General features: G+C 38.9%; 2 protein-coding genes across 2 annotated transcripts; both read right to left on the bottom strand.

The window, feature by feature from the left end:
• Positions 1 to 739: 739 nt before the first annotated feature.
• On the bottom strand, positions 740 to 4,901 carry dhx58 (DEXH (Asp-Glu-X-His) box polypeptide 58). The gene is made up of 12 exons (XM_008417063.3): positions 4,554 to 4,901; positions 4,261 to 4,462; positions 3,947 to 4,151; positions 3,674 to 3,864; positions 3,464 to 3,577; positions 3,077 to 3,209; positions 2,768 to 2,953; positions 2,426 to 2,676; positions 2,002 to 2,313; positions 1,721 to 1,911; positions 1,543 to 1,642; positions 740 to 1,448 (listed from the first exon to the last, which is right to left on the bottom strand). Exons 2-12 carry the CDS (start codon positions 4,444 to 4,446, stop codon positions 1,263 to 1,265), a joined length of 2,055 nt encoding a protein of 684 aa, XP_008415285.1. The 5' UTR covers positions 4,447 to 4,462; positions 4,554 to 4,901; the 3' UTR covers positions 740 to 1,262.
• A 978-nt stretch (positions 4,902 to 5,879) lies between these two features.
• Positions 5,880 to 15,240, bottom strand: kat2a (K(lysine) acetyltransferase 2A). Its single transcript, XM_008417062.3, has 18 exons — positions 14,769 to 15,240; positions 14,357 to 14,480; positions 13,443 to 13,588; positions 13,265 to 13,354; positions 13,001 to 13,182; positions 12,711 to 12,902; positions 12,392 to 12,498; positions 11,907 to 12,011; positions 11,377 to 11,513; positions 11,012 to 11,220; positions 10,800 to 10,926; positions 10,218 to 10,328; positions 9,986 to 10,129; positions 9,766 to 9,880; positions 9,652 to 9,688; positions 9,477 to 9,540; positions 7,993 to 8,077; positions 5,880 to 7,628 (listed from the first exon to the last, which is right to left on the bottom strand). The coding sequence occupies exons 1-18, from the start codon at positions 14,991 to 14,993 to the stop codon at positions 7,435 to 7,437; spliced, it is 2,394 nt and encodes a 797-aa protein (XP_008415284.1). The 5' UTR covers positions 14,994 to 15,240; the 3' UTR covers positions 5,880 to 7,434.
• Positions 15,241 to 15,694: the final 454 nt, after the last annotated feature.

The raw sequence follows: 15,694 nt of genomic DNA, 5'->3' as shown, positions 1-15,694 counted from the left end.
AAAAAGGAAAAGAAAAAGGAAGCAATCAGCGTTGATTGTAAAAGCTTGAGCTTGATCAGAGAAAATCATCCTGCATGGCTTCCCTCTGCTCACCAACATCTGAGTCAGGAGTGACAGCGGAACAGTCTGTTTTTATTGTGATTACGTCCATGAAAGCGGCTCTGATTTCAGCTCTCGGACAGATTCGAAAGGATTAGGGCAGATTTGATACCGCGGGGCCGACCCATTTATGCCCCTGCCCGGAGAAACGCTCAAAGACATTTCATAGGTCAAAGATGAATCTGTTCAGCGTGCCCTCTGGACTGAAGTTTGATAGTTGAATCTTTGCTGCTTTTTAATGAAAGCCGATTCATGTGCAAAGAGAAGCTCAAGCTATTAATATTAACCACAACTTCCCATTTTGAATCAGAGAATGATTATTTAAAAAAAGGTCAAAGTGGTTTCATTTCAATCTTGTGTGATAAATATAAAAAAAAAAGAAGTTAATTTTCTTCAAACTGAACTGACTACTTTTGTGTATTGTGTCTAAAGGGAGAAGTTCAGGTTCTCTCTTCAGAAAATACTAGTAAGATTGTGATCATTCCTCATTTTTTGTTGTTTGTTGCAGCACATCTTTGGATTAAGAATCATTTCTGCTGCTGAAGGCTCTCTGAATGATCCACCACTCGTAGCTTGGAAACAACTGGGATTAATCGACACTGCCACCTAGTGGAAAATCAAAGAATAGCTTCAAAAGAAATTTATTAAAACATTTTTATTTCAGCTTTGAATTTAGTTTAAAACGTATACACGAGTGAAGAAATATAAAGCATTCACAATTTATTCTTTAATGATTCTAAATGTTTCTTCCCACTCAAGTGTCTGAAAGAGAGTTCATGTAGAGTCCTGTGCGAATATAAAATGTTCAGCGAAGCTTACGCAACACCAAAGTTAAGTTTTCTGCTTTGACTTTCAATGAAGCTGAGGAAAAGCGTATCATACATGCAGAGCAGGGAAGACCTTGGGCATAAACAAAGCCGTCTCGCTAATTTCAAGCATGATCGATGAGCAATGGGGTTTTTAAGCTTCTATCTCACTGGCCCGCCAGCACTAACATAACTTAACATGCGTGGAGTGAATTTTTAATTTTTTTTTTTTAAAAGGATGTGCTTATTTTCAAGCACCTCCGACAGCACAACAAATGTTTACCATGTCCCTCTAAAAATGTAGCGGAAACAACAAGGAAAACGGAGTCAGAAAAACACACTGAGCTTATCTATGTCTTAATCAAACAAGTCTGGGAAGAAGTCACTGCAGTACTGTTCAAATGTAAACTCCTCCACCATAAAAGGAACATCCTTCCACTTTTTAACTGTGATCCTCCCGTCGGGTGTCTCCAAGGCAAAGTTCTTGATGGCGAGATTTGGTAGTATGGCTACCTTCTTGTATTTCATTTCAAATCCCCAATCCTGTAGATGAAAACAGAAGTAAGCCTCAGAATCCAAAATAACCACCATAAACTCAAATGATGATTTGTATTATTCAGCAAAGTGCCATCTGTACCTTGTTGCAGTTGCCATTATTACAGCTGACCGTGCACCCAGGCTCCCAGTCCTCAAAACGTCTCTCCAGCACCACCTTTCCACCCAGTTTGTAGTGATTTCTAAGAAAACATAGACGCAACATTTAGGACATTGAAGGATGTTTCAGTACGGTTTACTTTGGGAAGAGGTGAACTCACTTAAAGTCAGGATTTACGTTGACATAGTGCGCATTTTCAAGGAGTTTAAAGTCACTCCCAGATGCCACTTGTGCGAAACAGTTTCTGCACAAGATCCTGATGCTAGAAGCAGCATGTCGGTTCTTCTTCTCTGTTTCACGATTCTGTAAAACTTTATTCATAATAATGGCCTGTGTTTGGATTTCATTGATCTAGAAATGTAGTAGAAGAAGAAAAAACAGAAATTGTAAGCAGCAAAGAATAATGTAGCAAAAAAAAAGGAACCTTTGTTGCATCCTCACCTTTCTGCGGAACTCATGCTCACTCATACTCTGGACCCTAGCGATGGCTTTTCCAGTCAGCTCTTCCAGGTATTCGTTGAGGTGCTCTCGGCGGATCTCCCGTCCGCCTTCTTGGGCGACCACCGAATACTGGCTGTCCCGTGCTCGGGCACGTCCACTGGCCTGCTGCTGTGCGATCTCATTCGTAAGGAGTCCATATCGTACCACTAGGTTGCATTCAGGGATGTCGAGGCCTTCCTCTGCCACACTGGTGGAGATCAGGAGGTTCAGTGTACCGTTTCGGAAGTTGCGGATTGTGTCCGCCTGCTCATTCTATAAAAAAAGCATAAAATATGTTAAAAAAAAAAAAAAAAAAAAAATCCATCTTTGAAAAGTTGCTAAAGAGAGGGAAAAAGTGTTTTGTTTGAATCTTTTATAGACACACCTGTGTCATATAAGTGATGCCATTACCAGCCCCTGTAAGGATGGCAGCCTTTATCCCCGCTTTCTGCAACGTCCTTTTCTTCTGGACCCAGTCGAGGAGGCAGCGGGTGCTCCTGCGGGTTCTGGAAAAGAGAATGCCCCGAGACTGGACATCTGGACCGAACTGGCCAAGCAGAGTGCTCTCAAGTTTTTCCATTTTTGGGTTCTCGTAGCGGGGATCTGCAGCAAAATTCTTCAGCTCCACCTGATTCTCTGTAGCAAAACCAAAAGCATAACACAGATACATATGTTTGTATAATGAACATAGAATTTCAATGGAGGAAGAAAAAACAAAAATTCCCACCTTGAAAAAGTCCCACCAGGAAGTAATCTGTTCCATCAATGGCCGTAGTGACTTTTGTGTTGTAGAATTCCTCCAAAGAGCGATACGCATCCATCATTCGCAGCGTGTCATTGATGAGCAGAGCGTCATTATACTGTCTAAGATGGATTGCACATTGTGCCAAGAGTCTGTTGTCCTGGCTAACTCCTGATCCAAAAAGATACGTTAGTATAGACAATGAAATGGGATGCCCTCTTCGAGGATCAAATAGCTTTTTTCCAGTCTAAAAAAAAAACAATTAAACAATTAAACTGAACTCAATAGTCTTACCTCGTTGCTCCAGAATCACAACATCTGCCTCATATTCTTGCGTGCCACATTCTCTGAGCCTCACGTCAGGAGGAAGGTTCATGAATCCGTGGATCTGCTGCATCATCCACTTGATATGGTCTCCAAATGGGTCCTTTAAGAAAACAGGTGCATCTTAGGTCAACACAACCTGCTTTTGTGTGCGTGGCGTTGTATCTTGATACATTTTAAGGTCCGTTTCTCAAACAAAAAAATATACATTTGTGGGCATGGAGTGTGCCTTGTGGGGCCCAAAGCCCGTTAAAAGGGCTTTGTGTCACAGATACTTCACCTCTTTGTGACCTGGCTTCCTAAATTAGCCAAATACTAAACACTGTTCGTCTGTTACATATCACAAAATGTGCTTACTGCTGCTCTCTTCTCCACAATGTCAAAGGTCTTTTGGGGCCGGGGCACCTTCTCCTCCAGCTCAGGAGTGTAGTTTTTAGTTGAGACAATAACTGAGTCTAAGTTGGCACAGATCTGAAAAATGGAGAGGAAAAACAAAAAACGGAGTATGTTTCAGTAGAAGTTACTGATGATAAAAGAGGCAAAATCCTGAATTTTAGTTCATCTGACCTCCAGCACATGATTCACAGCCTCTTCCAGGGCCTTTGCACCTCCTGTCCCAGGTGATGCAGTGAGACCCAGGATCTGTGGTATCCGTCGTTGTCCTTTCAGCTTTTTCTCCAAGTAGCATCTCATTATTTTGTTGTAGACAGACTCCTTGTGGGTGTGATGGCACTCGTCGATTATCAGTAGAGTGATATCTGAGTGCCAACATAAATGGAGCATGTGGTTAGGTTTCCTCAGCACCATGAAGTTGGAAGTTTCCTGTTCAGCTTCACCTACCTGAGAGCTCAGTGTGTTTTGCCTCCTCCTTGTTGATCAAAGCATTATACAGGATCTGGGCTGTGCAGATGATCACGTCATTGTCCTGCACCACTATCCCAAAGAAATCCTTCTCCTGGCTGTCACCGCTGACTTTCATAAGTCTGTAACCATTACCCAGGTAAGGCTTAAACTCTTTGGTGTAATGTTGGTCCACAAGATGAACCTGTGATTATGAGTGGATTATAGTAACCAACCCCAAAAGAAATGTGTTTAAATACATACATAGATGCAAAACTTGTGTTTCTCTTTCTCTCTTTTCATTGTTTGAGTACCTTGTTGACCAGAACCATCACTTTAGCATTTGCCGTGGTCTCCAAATGCCTCCTGGCTATATAGACAGCAGCTCGGGTCTTTCCGCCTCCAGTTGGAAGCCAAATGATAACATTTTCTCCCTTCAGTGCCCTTTCAACCACTTCCTTCTGGTAGGAACGTAGTTCAAACTCTTCCATCCTGTGCATAAGTCTTTGGAAGCCTCTAAAATACAAGCATTCCACGAGGGGAGGATAAAGGATTTAATTATTCTCATTAATCTATGTTAGAAAATAAGAGAGGCTTTTAAACTTACCAGTTCGATGTAAGAGAGGTCGGTTCTGTGCTTTCTAGCTTCTTCTTCTTCTCTACTGTCTTTTCTCAAGGCAGGTGCTGGGGTTTTAAATAGCTTCGAGTTCTGACGTTTAAACTGGAAAACGAAAGTAAAAAACATCTGATCCAGTAAGCGTGGCCCTACTGAGGGAGTTTCTGGAAGAGCAACACTTTAAAGTCATTATGCAATGACACAAGAAACCTGATCCTAACTCAGAAAGGATTTGTTTTACAACCTCTATTTTAAATGAAATATTTTCCTCATATGTACCTATGAATTCAATCTACATTTATTTATGTATTATGTTTGTCGGCAGAAGTTCAAATCTATTAAACGTTCTGCTTCCTGGTCAGTTCGATGTACCCTCACCGGGCCCCTCTCTTGTTCTTACACAAGGAAAACAAAACTTACAGCAAGTGTCTGCTTATACATAAAATATTCAAGTCTCTGCTTGTTCCTGGAAATTGTTTTTATTTGCCTTAGTTACTTTCTGATAATAAAAAAAAAGCTTCAGTAGCATCAAGTTCAAAGAATAGTCAGAATAAGTATAAACAGCGATAACAAAATAGGAATATTTATAAACAAACTACACTGAGTAAACTGAAACCGTTTTTCTTTTTTGATTAATTTCACACACAAATCGGGAACTAGGATAAAGAAAAATATGCTACATTTACTTAGCACCTACTGCTACTTAGACCATGAAGTTCAAAAATAAGTATCGTCCTGAATGCACTACTACATGTTTAGAACACTTGTTTAATAGAGTAATTACAAAAAAGCTGTATGGAGAGCCAAATTAGGGAAAAAAAGTGAAAAAACAAAATAACTTGATTTAATCCAACCTGGGGTGCTTTAGATGTTTAAAACTGCTAGCATAGCTGAATGGTCACAACAAACAGTAAGACTTTGCATGCAGACCCTTAACAGCGGTGAGTGTTTGTTTTTCTTTTCGCTGCTGGGAAAGTGAAACTAGAAGTCTTGCAGCAGAGAAGACACACCTATTTAGTTAGCTGTTGCAGTTTCTGATGTATCAATGCTGAAACATTTGTTTAAACACAAATTACACTGGATCATTTTGTAGTTTGGACTACAGCTTAAAATGGATGATAAATGCCTTACAGATTCAATAATTGTCACACTCTACTAGAAAGAAAAAATGACCTTCTATACTTTTTTAGAACCAGTATTTTCTTAGATGATTAACCTTTTGGAAGACCTCCAAGTTAAATCACACAAGTTGAGGCTTTTCTCCAGGGTTAATTACTGAGTGAGTCAGAGATGGAAATCACCTGAAAACATCAAATATTTACATAAAAACTTATTTATTGTCGTGAACAGTTTTACAGTAAATGGCATTCAACTCAACAGCCTGAAGCTTCACTCCAACCGAAGCTTTTTTTGTTGTTGTTTTGTTTAAGAGATTGAAATGCAGCATAGGTGGATTTAAGGTGAAATTGCGTTATTGAAAACCCTGAATAATGCAGCACTGACATCACTTCAACAAAGCTCTTAAGTCATTCAAGTACAAAATAAAAGATTATCACACACATACAGTGTCAATGAAACATTCAATACGCTGAATCAGTCACCATTTGACATTTACTTCCCTGAAAAACTAGATGCAGCTCAGGAAGCACTTTGACACTGACCAATAATAATAATTAAAAAAAATGTTTTATAGGTAAATAGCAAATGCATAAACAGCAAAAACAAGTGGTTTATTTTCTAAAAAGGAAAAATGTAAACTGTTACGTATTAACATCTACTTCGGGTTGTGTGGAGTCAATATGTGAGAATTAAAGTCAAGTCTTCCTGCATCTCTTCTCCCCACTGTTTGCATCTTCATCTCAATAATCCAACAAAAAAAAATAAAAAATTATGTGTTATGTTAAACACATTTCTATTTATAACATGTTTGAGAAAACTGACTACAAAAAAAACAAAAAAAAAAACTAGTCGGTGCCATCACCTACTATTCACCAATACAGCGATTTTTAAAGCTAATAATGAGACCTTGTAGTGAAGTATCTGGTACAAAACCTTGCTAATGGAATGACGCGTGGGGAGCTTCTTTTAATATCATGAAAGTGCCTGATGTTGTGATCTTGTTTTCTGGAAACTGCTTGGTTTGGCACAGGAAATATTTGAAACCAATTCCATGCCTGGAAGTGAGGCCAAACATGTCCCTTAACTTCAGAAGATTAATTTGTCTGGAGTAAACAAAGCCTTAAAAAGCTGTTTCCCTAAATGATGATAAAACTTATTTCTCTATAATCCAAAAAAACAAACACTTTTTTTTGCCATGTTATGACAAACAAAAATCTATTTACATTTTTCAATTAATGACTGATTCAAGTGGACTCAGTATTTTGAGCGAACTTTCACTCTCTCCAAACAAACCCTCTGAGAAGGGCAACCTTCACACCTGTGAACTGGCTGGGATGTTCAAGTGTCTTTCAGTAACAGAAGGCAACATGGCTTTAGGTCCCAAAGTCCAGTTTTCTGACATACACTGGCTCCTGTGACTCGTTTTATGCAACCAAACCATCATTCAATGACAATAAATATGAATCAGTAAATAACACAACAGAAGCAGTTTTAAATCTTGGACCTGTAAAACTTTGGTACACTCAATGAGGCATGAATAATTCACATTATTCTCCCGCTGAGTTCTGGGAAATGCCACAAGATGACTTGAAGATGTCAGTTTGACACTGTTGATGCTCAGTCGACGACTCTGATGCCTTTCTTTTCTTAAGTCCCACAAATCCTTTCCAAAATGTTTTGTTTTCATACTTTTTTTTTCTTACCCCAGATATGACAAAAGCTGGCGATATTTTTTTTCCACATAAGCTATAGTTCATTTCTCTATCAGGCCTCCGTCTTTTAATTTGAAGTAGAAGAACTTCTCCAACGTGTTGGCACACTTGCAGTACTCGCTGTCTGGGGGGTTGTACTCGCGACAGTTGCTGATGATTCGCTGAAGATCCGCAATAAAGAGCTTCTTGGTTACATAGTATCTGTTCTTGAGTTTCTCTGACATGGTCTTCAAGTCTCAATGTAAAAGTAAAGAAAAACACTTAATAGTGCTAAGGAATATGGGAATTCCATAATAAGACGCAGCATTTATACATTTGCTAATTCTAAGCCAGTCCAGGATATATATATATATATATATATATATATATATATATAATAATATAATAAAAAATATATATATATATATATATATATATATGAGTTCAAGATCTATTTATTACATAAAAATAGAATCAAAAGAAATAGTGAAAGATTTATCAAATAAACCAGTAGTATATGCCGTTTTAAATTTGTTTGATATAGTTTATATGGACATTTAAAATAAGAATAAACATATAGGTGATATTAATCTATAAAAAAGAGGTAGATGCTCTCTTACCAATAGGAAAGCGGATGACTTCATAGTAATCAGGAGCTTCAGATTTCTTCACTGGTTCCATGAAAGGCCAAGCATCAGTATGAGTCTGACAGAAAAATAGAATAAAATCAATTTGCTACACAGCTTCAAAAACGTTTAGCTTCATATCTCCACACTTTTCTAGACCCAAAATTCCAGACTTTCTCAATGGCTTTAAGAACACTTTGGACCAGCGGATATAAAACATTTACCCTGAAAATGTCAAAAAAATTAACAGCAAAAACGAATTATTCAAAACACAAGGATTTCCACTTAATGAGTAAAAATGTAAAAGATTTAATGAAACAAAGTGACAAATCTGACTCAAATTAAATTATATTGAAATATTACTTTACTGTGTCAATCACAAAGCTCCACATGTATGTCAGGTATATTTGTGAAGGGCTGGTTCAGACACCTTTAACCCTTCTGTCAATTTTCCAACTTTAAACCCAGAAAATTCTGTATCAAAGGAAAAATGCAACACTTCCTCTACATTTTTAAATCAGTCATGTAGTGTAATTGCATAAGAAAGGTTCTTTACTTTACTTTCCTTATGCTTCATCACAGAACACAACAAACTGAAAAAGTTAGGGTACTGCATGTCTGAGTGGCACACTATTGGTTACTGTAATGCATTACTGATAATGTGCTAATGCTACCACAAAGCAGCTTTTATGCACTAGCTGTCCTCATTAATTATTCATTGGTTAGATGATCAATTGTGTGCTTTATTCAAGAAACAAAACCTTTGCAACTTCTTAACTGCTTCTGAAACTGTTGAGAGGTTTCAACGTTCAGGCTGCTGCAAAATACTACAATTGGCCAACAATGGATTTGACAAAACAAACAGTGGACATGTTCATTGTGTTGTCATGGTATAAAACTCCGAGGTCTTCTATTTTACAACTCGGAAAACAAAATGCTGATGGTAAACTTTAAATGGCAGCGGTGATGTAAGCATAAAGTGGTTTTCCAGTTTGCTGTGAGCAAAGGAGAAGGATTATGCTGCAAATACTTTGTATTTTTAATACAAATCCAACCTGTCTCTTCCGAAGCAAATACAGATCCAAGGATTTACAAGTTTATTCCAATTTATCTATCAAATTATGTGTCTGCAGGGTTTACCCGATTTTTGTAAAATATGTTTTTAAAGTACACACTGCTGGTTGGTGATTTTCTTTGTCGAAATCCATGAGTCGTTCTTAGTCTTAATGCATTTATTGAATAGAAAAGAAAATTTAAGATATTTTTCATTCCTGAAAACTGATCAATTCTGGTGTACGGATTGGTGAATATGCTCAGAAAAAGCAAACCTTTGATATTCTACATTTTTCCTGTTTCCAACAATGAGCCAGTTACAGAAAATGATTCATACAAGTTCTATACTTTTCAAGACGGCGTAGAACCATTTTTATTAGTCCCAGTTTGGTCATTTTTGTTTTCTGTTGGCAGGTGATTCTAACCTTTATTTGTGCCAGAAGGTTCTTCAGCATGTTGTGAAGCACATCAGGGTCCTTCACCTCTTTCCTGCAAAAGATCAATGTTTAAACTATAAATGATGCAGAAGACTATCTACATGCAAATAAAAGATAGAAAAATTTGGTAAAATAATCAATGCAGCCTATAGAAGGTGTTTACCCTTTGTCCTTGCTACTGGGTTTCCAGCCCGTCTCTCCTGAAACGAACACAGATCTTAGTCATATGATGAATAATTTAATTGTACATGTCAGCTTACGTCTTGTACAGACTCACTTATTCCAGGGATGCTTTCCACTGGGATCTGTCGCACGCCCTCTTTGAAGCAGGTCAGGCCTGGGTAAACCTTTCTGATCTGACTCTGTTTTCTCTCAATCAGCTTCTTTATAATCTAGAATGATCACGCCAAAATTGGATATAATAAACAAATTACCAACACAGATACACTCAAAACTGGTCATTTTTGGCAATAAAGATATTTATCATCCTTACACACCTCCTTCTGTCTTTTAATAATGTGAGAAAGCTCTGTGTAGGGGATCCTTGGGTTTAGCTCACACTCCATCAAGGTTGCTCCCTCATAGTCTTTGATATAGCCCAGGTATCGACCCTTGGGCACTTTGATATCTTTGGAGAAACCCTATATAGAAAGAAAATATAACATTAAGGATAAAAGGAGACATGAATCAACAGAAGCACTGATAATGAGCTGGCTGTGCCTCCAGTACCTGCTTTTTGAAGTAGCCAATGGCATACTCATCAGCATAAGTGAGGAAATAAAGGATGTTGTGTTTAATGTGATACTCCTTCAGGTGGTTCATCAGGTGGGTGCCGTAGCCCTTTAAAAAAAAAAAGTAAACACAGTTACGTTTGCTATTATTTACTGAGATGTATGACAAGCAGATGTCAAACAAAATATCTTGCGGATCTTCCCACACTGTGTTCATGTAGCGTTTTTACAAACTAAACTTGCCAATTCCTTTAAATCTTGAAAACGTTTTAATTTATCTAAGGTGATATAATCAGTGTCCTCATTTTCAATAATCTGTCTATCAACTGGGCCATATGGAGCAACCTAGTTTGCTTATCCAAACACCAACTTTGAGTGGACCAAAATGTTTTCTTCTTTTCCTAAAATCGATGTTTTTTACTGGTCTTGTTAAAAGTCTGAATTTAAATCTGATTGAGATGTTACAACGTGATTATTACTACTTGAAAAGTCTCCAACGAGGCTGTAAAAAAACTACTGAAACTTTAAAGAGTGTCATAAAAACACAAGCAGGGTGGAAGGTAGTTCAGGTCATGGTTACCTTGACTTGTTCATTGGACGTGACGGCACAGAACACTATCTCTGTGAAGCCCTGAGTGGGGAACATCCTAAAACAGATGCCTCCAATGACGCGGCCATCTTTAATGAGGGCTAAGGTTTTGTGCTTCCTGTGAAAACAGGGATTGTTAGGGAATGTTTGCCAGGGGGAAAAAAACAGATGACAAAAAATTAAGTAGGAGAACATTCACTTACGGGTCAAACACGAGTCGTGTGATGTACTCTTTGGGCATGCGAGGTAACTGATGGGAAAATACGTTCTGAAGGCCAACAAGCCACATCAAGATCTTCTTGTTGGACTTTTGGGAAAGGGAGTTTCCGATAACGTGGAACTCAATGATGCCCCGTCTCTCTTCTAGTCTGGCCGTCTCGTCACGAGCAGCATTAGGTGTCAGCAGATTAGTCTAGAACCATTAATGATCTGTTAGTATTTCCGGTCTTTCATATACACACAAACTACGCTGGATTGCAGTCATTTAACACAAAGGGAGAAATATTTAGTAGATTGCTGTAAATCAAACGATACTAATTGCTGAGCAGGTTTATGGGGACCGACCGACCTCCGGTCCGAGCATAGCAGCAGGATCAGTGATCGTCATCATGACTTCATTCACCAACTCCATAGGAATGTCCCCCATCACACGGATCCTCTTAGCGTCTTCCAGCGTCAACGCCTCTGGAAGTTTGCGTTTGTCCCCTAAAGAGGAAATGACATTTTTCAGGTTAAAACAACGGTTAGGCTGTTTTTATATTATTCATTTTTGTAAGAATATTTTCATATTTTAGGCCAAACTACTATATTTTATGAAATCAAATACAATTTTGTGCCACACTGCCTTTTCAAGAAATAAAGTTGCTACCTGGATTTAACAAACCAAATAACTACAAGGCTAAATAATTTCTAATTTCTTAAACAATCACCTCTAAAGACAAATCATATGGTCTTGGAAAAGGTGTTGGACTGTTTAAGACGGGTCAAAATCATCGATGTCAAGCAGAGTAAACATCTATCTGCAGTTCTTTTTTGCTTAGCCAGGCAGAGTGGAGCTTTTAGCTCCCAGAGTAAACCGAAGGAGAGTCAGTCACTGACCTGTGATGGGCTCTACGCCTCCCGTATCCGTACTGCCCAGAGAGGAGGAGCTGTTCAGACATTTGGACAAAGCAGGAGACCCGGACGCTGAAGTAGGACTGATCACTGCAAACACAAAACCACACAGTTACAAATCCACACAACTTTGAGAACAGCATAACTCTGCACTTTGTGTCTGTTAGACCAAGTATATTAAACCTTATATCATTTCCACATAGCTTCTGTTTTTCTAATGTATTCGAACCAATGAATACTCAAAATCTAATTTAACGATACTGAGTAATGAGGTAAGGAATTTAAAGAGGTCTCAAGAGAATTTGAAATAAGCAATTCTGCTCAGTGAAAAAAAAAATCTACAATTGGAGGAGAAGCAGAAAGCAGAAAACTCTGACATGTCATCACAGGACCATTAGTGGGTTCTTAAAATGTGCTTTATTCTTATAATGTCCATTTTAATAAAATAAGTGACTCCAGCACCGCCTCACCTGTCTGATGTCCAATCTGTGTGCTTTCTGAGGCAGGCATGGTGAAGTCAGCCTCCCATATCGGTGAATTTTCCCCGTAGATTTCCTCCTCCAGCATCGACAAGAACCTGGAAACAAACATCCATGAATAACTTATTAATAAAGGATGATAGAGAGACTGCAACGTAAATATTCAAGATTAAATTCATTTATAAACACAGAGCGATTTTTGAAAAATGAGAAATGTAAAATTATACCGAAACTCATCAACAACCCTGTTGCATCTACAGTCACAGCTATAACAGAAGCCACACGGCGGCATCGGAGAAGCAGCTCTTACTTGGGAAAGTGCGTAAGGATAAGTGTGCGTTTCTCTGGCAGCAGTTTGTCCTTCTCCACTCTAAACTTCTCCAGGAGCTGGCGGCGAGTAACGGTAAAGATGGACTTGAGTAAGTTCCGGCCAAACACCTGCGTGGTTTCGTAGCGAGGCAGGCTGTCGTTACTTTGCGGGACGTGGCAGTAGCACAACCACCTGGCAGCAATGAAGATCAAAACTTCTGTTAAGCACAGAACCTAGCATAGATCAGGAAAATAAACACATGCTTTCTCGTTGCAAACTCCTGCACACACCTGGTGTAGTCCAACTTGTATGCTGTTGCATCGTCTTTCTGCGTGCGCTGACGATACTGCGTCGGTGTCTCAAGCTTCCAGTAATTCAGACATATGAGAAACATCTTTGAGAGCTCAAACATGGTCTGTCTCTCCTTTGGCGCAAGGTGGCTGAACTTGTACTGTACAAAATTCAAAACGCCCTGCACAACGAAAAGGAGGACAAAATTAGCAGAACAAAAACTGTTCTTGAGACTTTGTTTGTTATAATAAGCTTTGCATTACCTGCTCGATGTTGGGCTTTTCAAACGGTGGACTTCCCAGGGATCCCTCCACAACTGGCTGACTCATCTGCAGGATGCATTTCCTCAGTAGCTTAAGGAACACAAGGGAATACATTGATCACAAAGCTGTCTACTGTGGCAATTAAAATCATTGCAGCTGAACTGAAGCCCTGGCTTACCTTGAAAAGGTAGAAGTACACTTGTTTGGTATCAGTGTCCTCTTCTTTGTGTACAGACATGAAAAGGTTCTCGACGTCAACCACCATCCCCAACAGCCTGTTAATCTCATCCTCAGACACATTCTCCAGATGGGACACGTGATCAGCTGTGGGACAAAACATCAGTGTAAGTATTCAGTCTCCTTACCGAATATCTGCTAAGTTGAAGGTGGAATTTAAAAAAAATCAATGAAAGGGTTTTTTAGGTAGATATTCCTTTTTATCTTGAATATAAAATCCATCTCCGCTTGTCCATCTGACACTAGTTTTTAATATGGCTTAAATAATAAATCACTTATCTGAGAACAATCCTGGAAGATGATATAATGAAGCAAATGAAATGTAAGTAATGAAATGTACTTACAATCTTAAGATTTATCAACTCCATCCTTAAGATTGATCAAAGGCAATTTATATATAAATATATAAGTAGTATATTTATATATACCCTAAACTTGTGCATCACACTCACATAAAAGATGTGTATCCATATGAGACATTTCTGGTTATATAAGGCAAAATAAAAAAAATAAAAATTAAAAATACAATAATCCCAAAACACTGTCTATATGTACACTTAAGAATATGTTTTTTGTTTGTTGTGGGGGTTTTTTCCCCACCAAGTCCATGAAACTGCAGCAGTAATTCTGGATAATCTATGAATACATTGGGGTGATTTAAACTGTATGGAACCCACTTAAACAGATAATCTCTGCAAAAATAGAAATATAATTTCTTGTGTATGGCTTGGCAGGGGAAAAAAATAACCAAATCCACATTGCAGGTTGACCAATTTTAATTTCGGAAATGTATCTGGTGTTTAAATGCACAGCGCTCTGCGTGTTATTCGGAGAAGGGGTCTGGTTAGTTTGTACCCAGTGCATGTCCACAGCTGCGGCAGGACTCGCTCAGGCTGGCTGCTTGCTGCTGCAGATCAATCCGTGTAGCTGAAGGGGGGTTCGGGTTTTTCCATCCATTGCACTTACATGTGTCACTGGCCTGAGAATAAAAACAAAACAAACCACATGGGCGACTTAAAATGCACACCAATTCACGTTTCTGCAAGCCAATAACTGATATCAATTAAGCTAGCAGAGGAGAAATATCCTTCCACAGGTTTGCGTTTATTTTAAATGCCCATTTCTCTGTCAGAGTAGCTAGCTACAACGCTGTACAGCTACGCCGATAAACTGTGTCAATAGTTCGTTATTATATAGGGCATATTACATATGATACAATCACGTCATTGCTTTGTTGTTGTAAACTTTGGCTAGCCATGTTAGCTACCTTGCACGCGGAGAATACGCCAAGTTTTTCAAGCTTTTTCGCCCGTGGAAAAGCTCGGACTTGGGCTTTCTTCTGGCTCGCACGCTGTTGCTGGCTAAGTCCTGGTCTAACCGGGTCGCTGTTCCCTGTACCGGAGCCTGCTGCTGCAGCACCGGACCCCGCTGAGCCACTCGACTGGGCTTGGAGAAGCCGGGGCTGTAAGGCCTGTGTAGCCGGGTCCGACATATCCACGCTGCGGGTACAGACTCCCTCCGCTACCGATTAGCTCATACGCTGCCTTTAGGTACAGTCAGAAAAATGAGTTTTCCCACATACACACCTAAAAGTAACGTTTACCTGGAGATAGTGTTATATTCAGATAACGGAATCTCACGCTCAATTTAAAAAAGAAAAAAAAAGTCAAATTTTATTTGCAAAAAATATTTATCCTCTAAACTGAGATTATCATTTGCAGCAACCTGCAGGTTTTCAAGTCCTTACCGACCCCTAGTGGGAAAAGAGGGAAACTGCAACCTGAGTGTGGAAATGGGCAGGCGATAAACTTACAAAAATAACATGATCGGATGTTTTTTATTTAAAACAGGAAAGCAAAATGTTGAAACTACTGCAAAAATAAGTCAAACCTGTTTCTTTTAAAGTTTGTTTTTGCATATTAAAATATCAGAGCATACATAAACATTTAGCATTTTTTCGAAGTATCTATGCGAAAATTAGCCTACGTTTCAACTGTTCTGCATATCACCACACAACGCTGGGAGTATTAGGGCAATATTAGCTGCTTAATTACCCCGTTTTGTTTCTGAAACAATCTTTGCTAAGGAAGTTGGTGGCCATTTTTTCCCCAGCCAGCTGACCAGAAGTATGTTGCAAAAAGTGTGGGCGGGGCATCGCGGTATTTCACCAAAACAACCAGTGCCAACTCTGGT

This window comes from Poecilia reticulata, chromosome 8 (assembly GCF_904066995.2).
Source record: "Poecilia reticulata chromosome 8, P_reticulata-male-v2, whole genome shotgun sequence".
NCBI lineage: Eukaryota > Metazoa > Chordata > Actinopteri > Cyprinodontiformes > Poeciliidae > Poecilia > Poecilia reticulata.
Note: the sequence above shows the minus strand (reverse complement) of the source record. Positions and strands in the feature narration are given on the sequence as shown.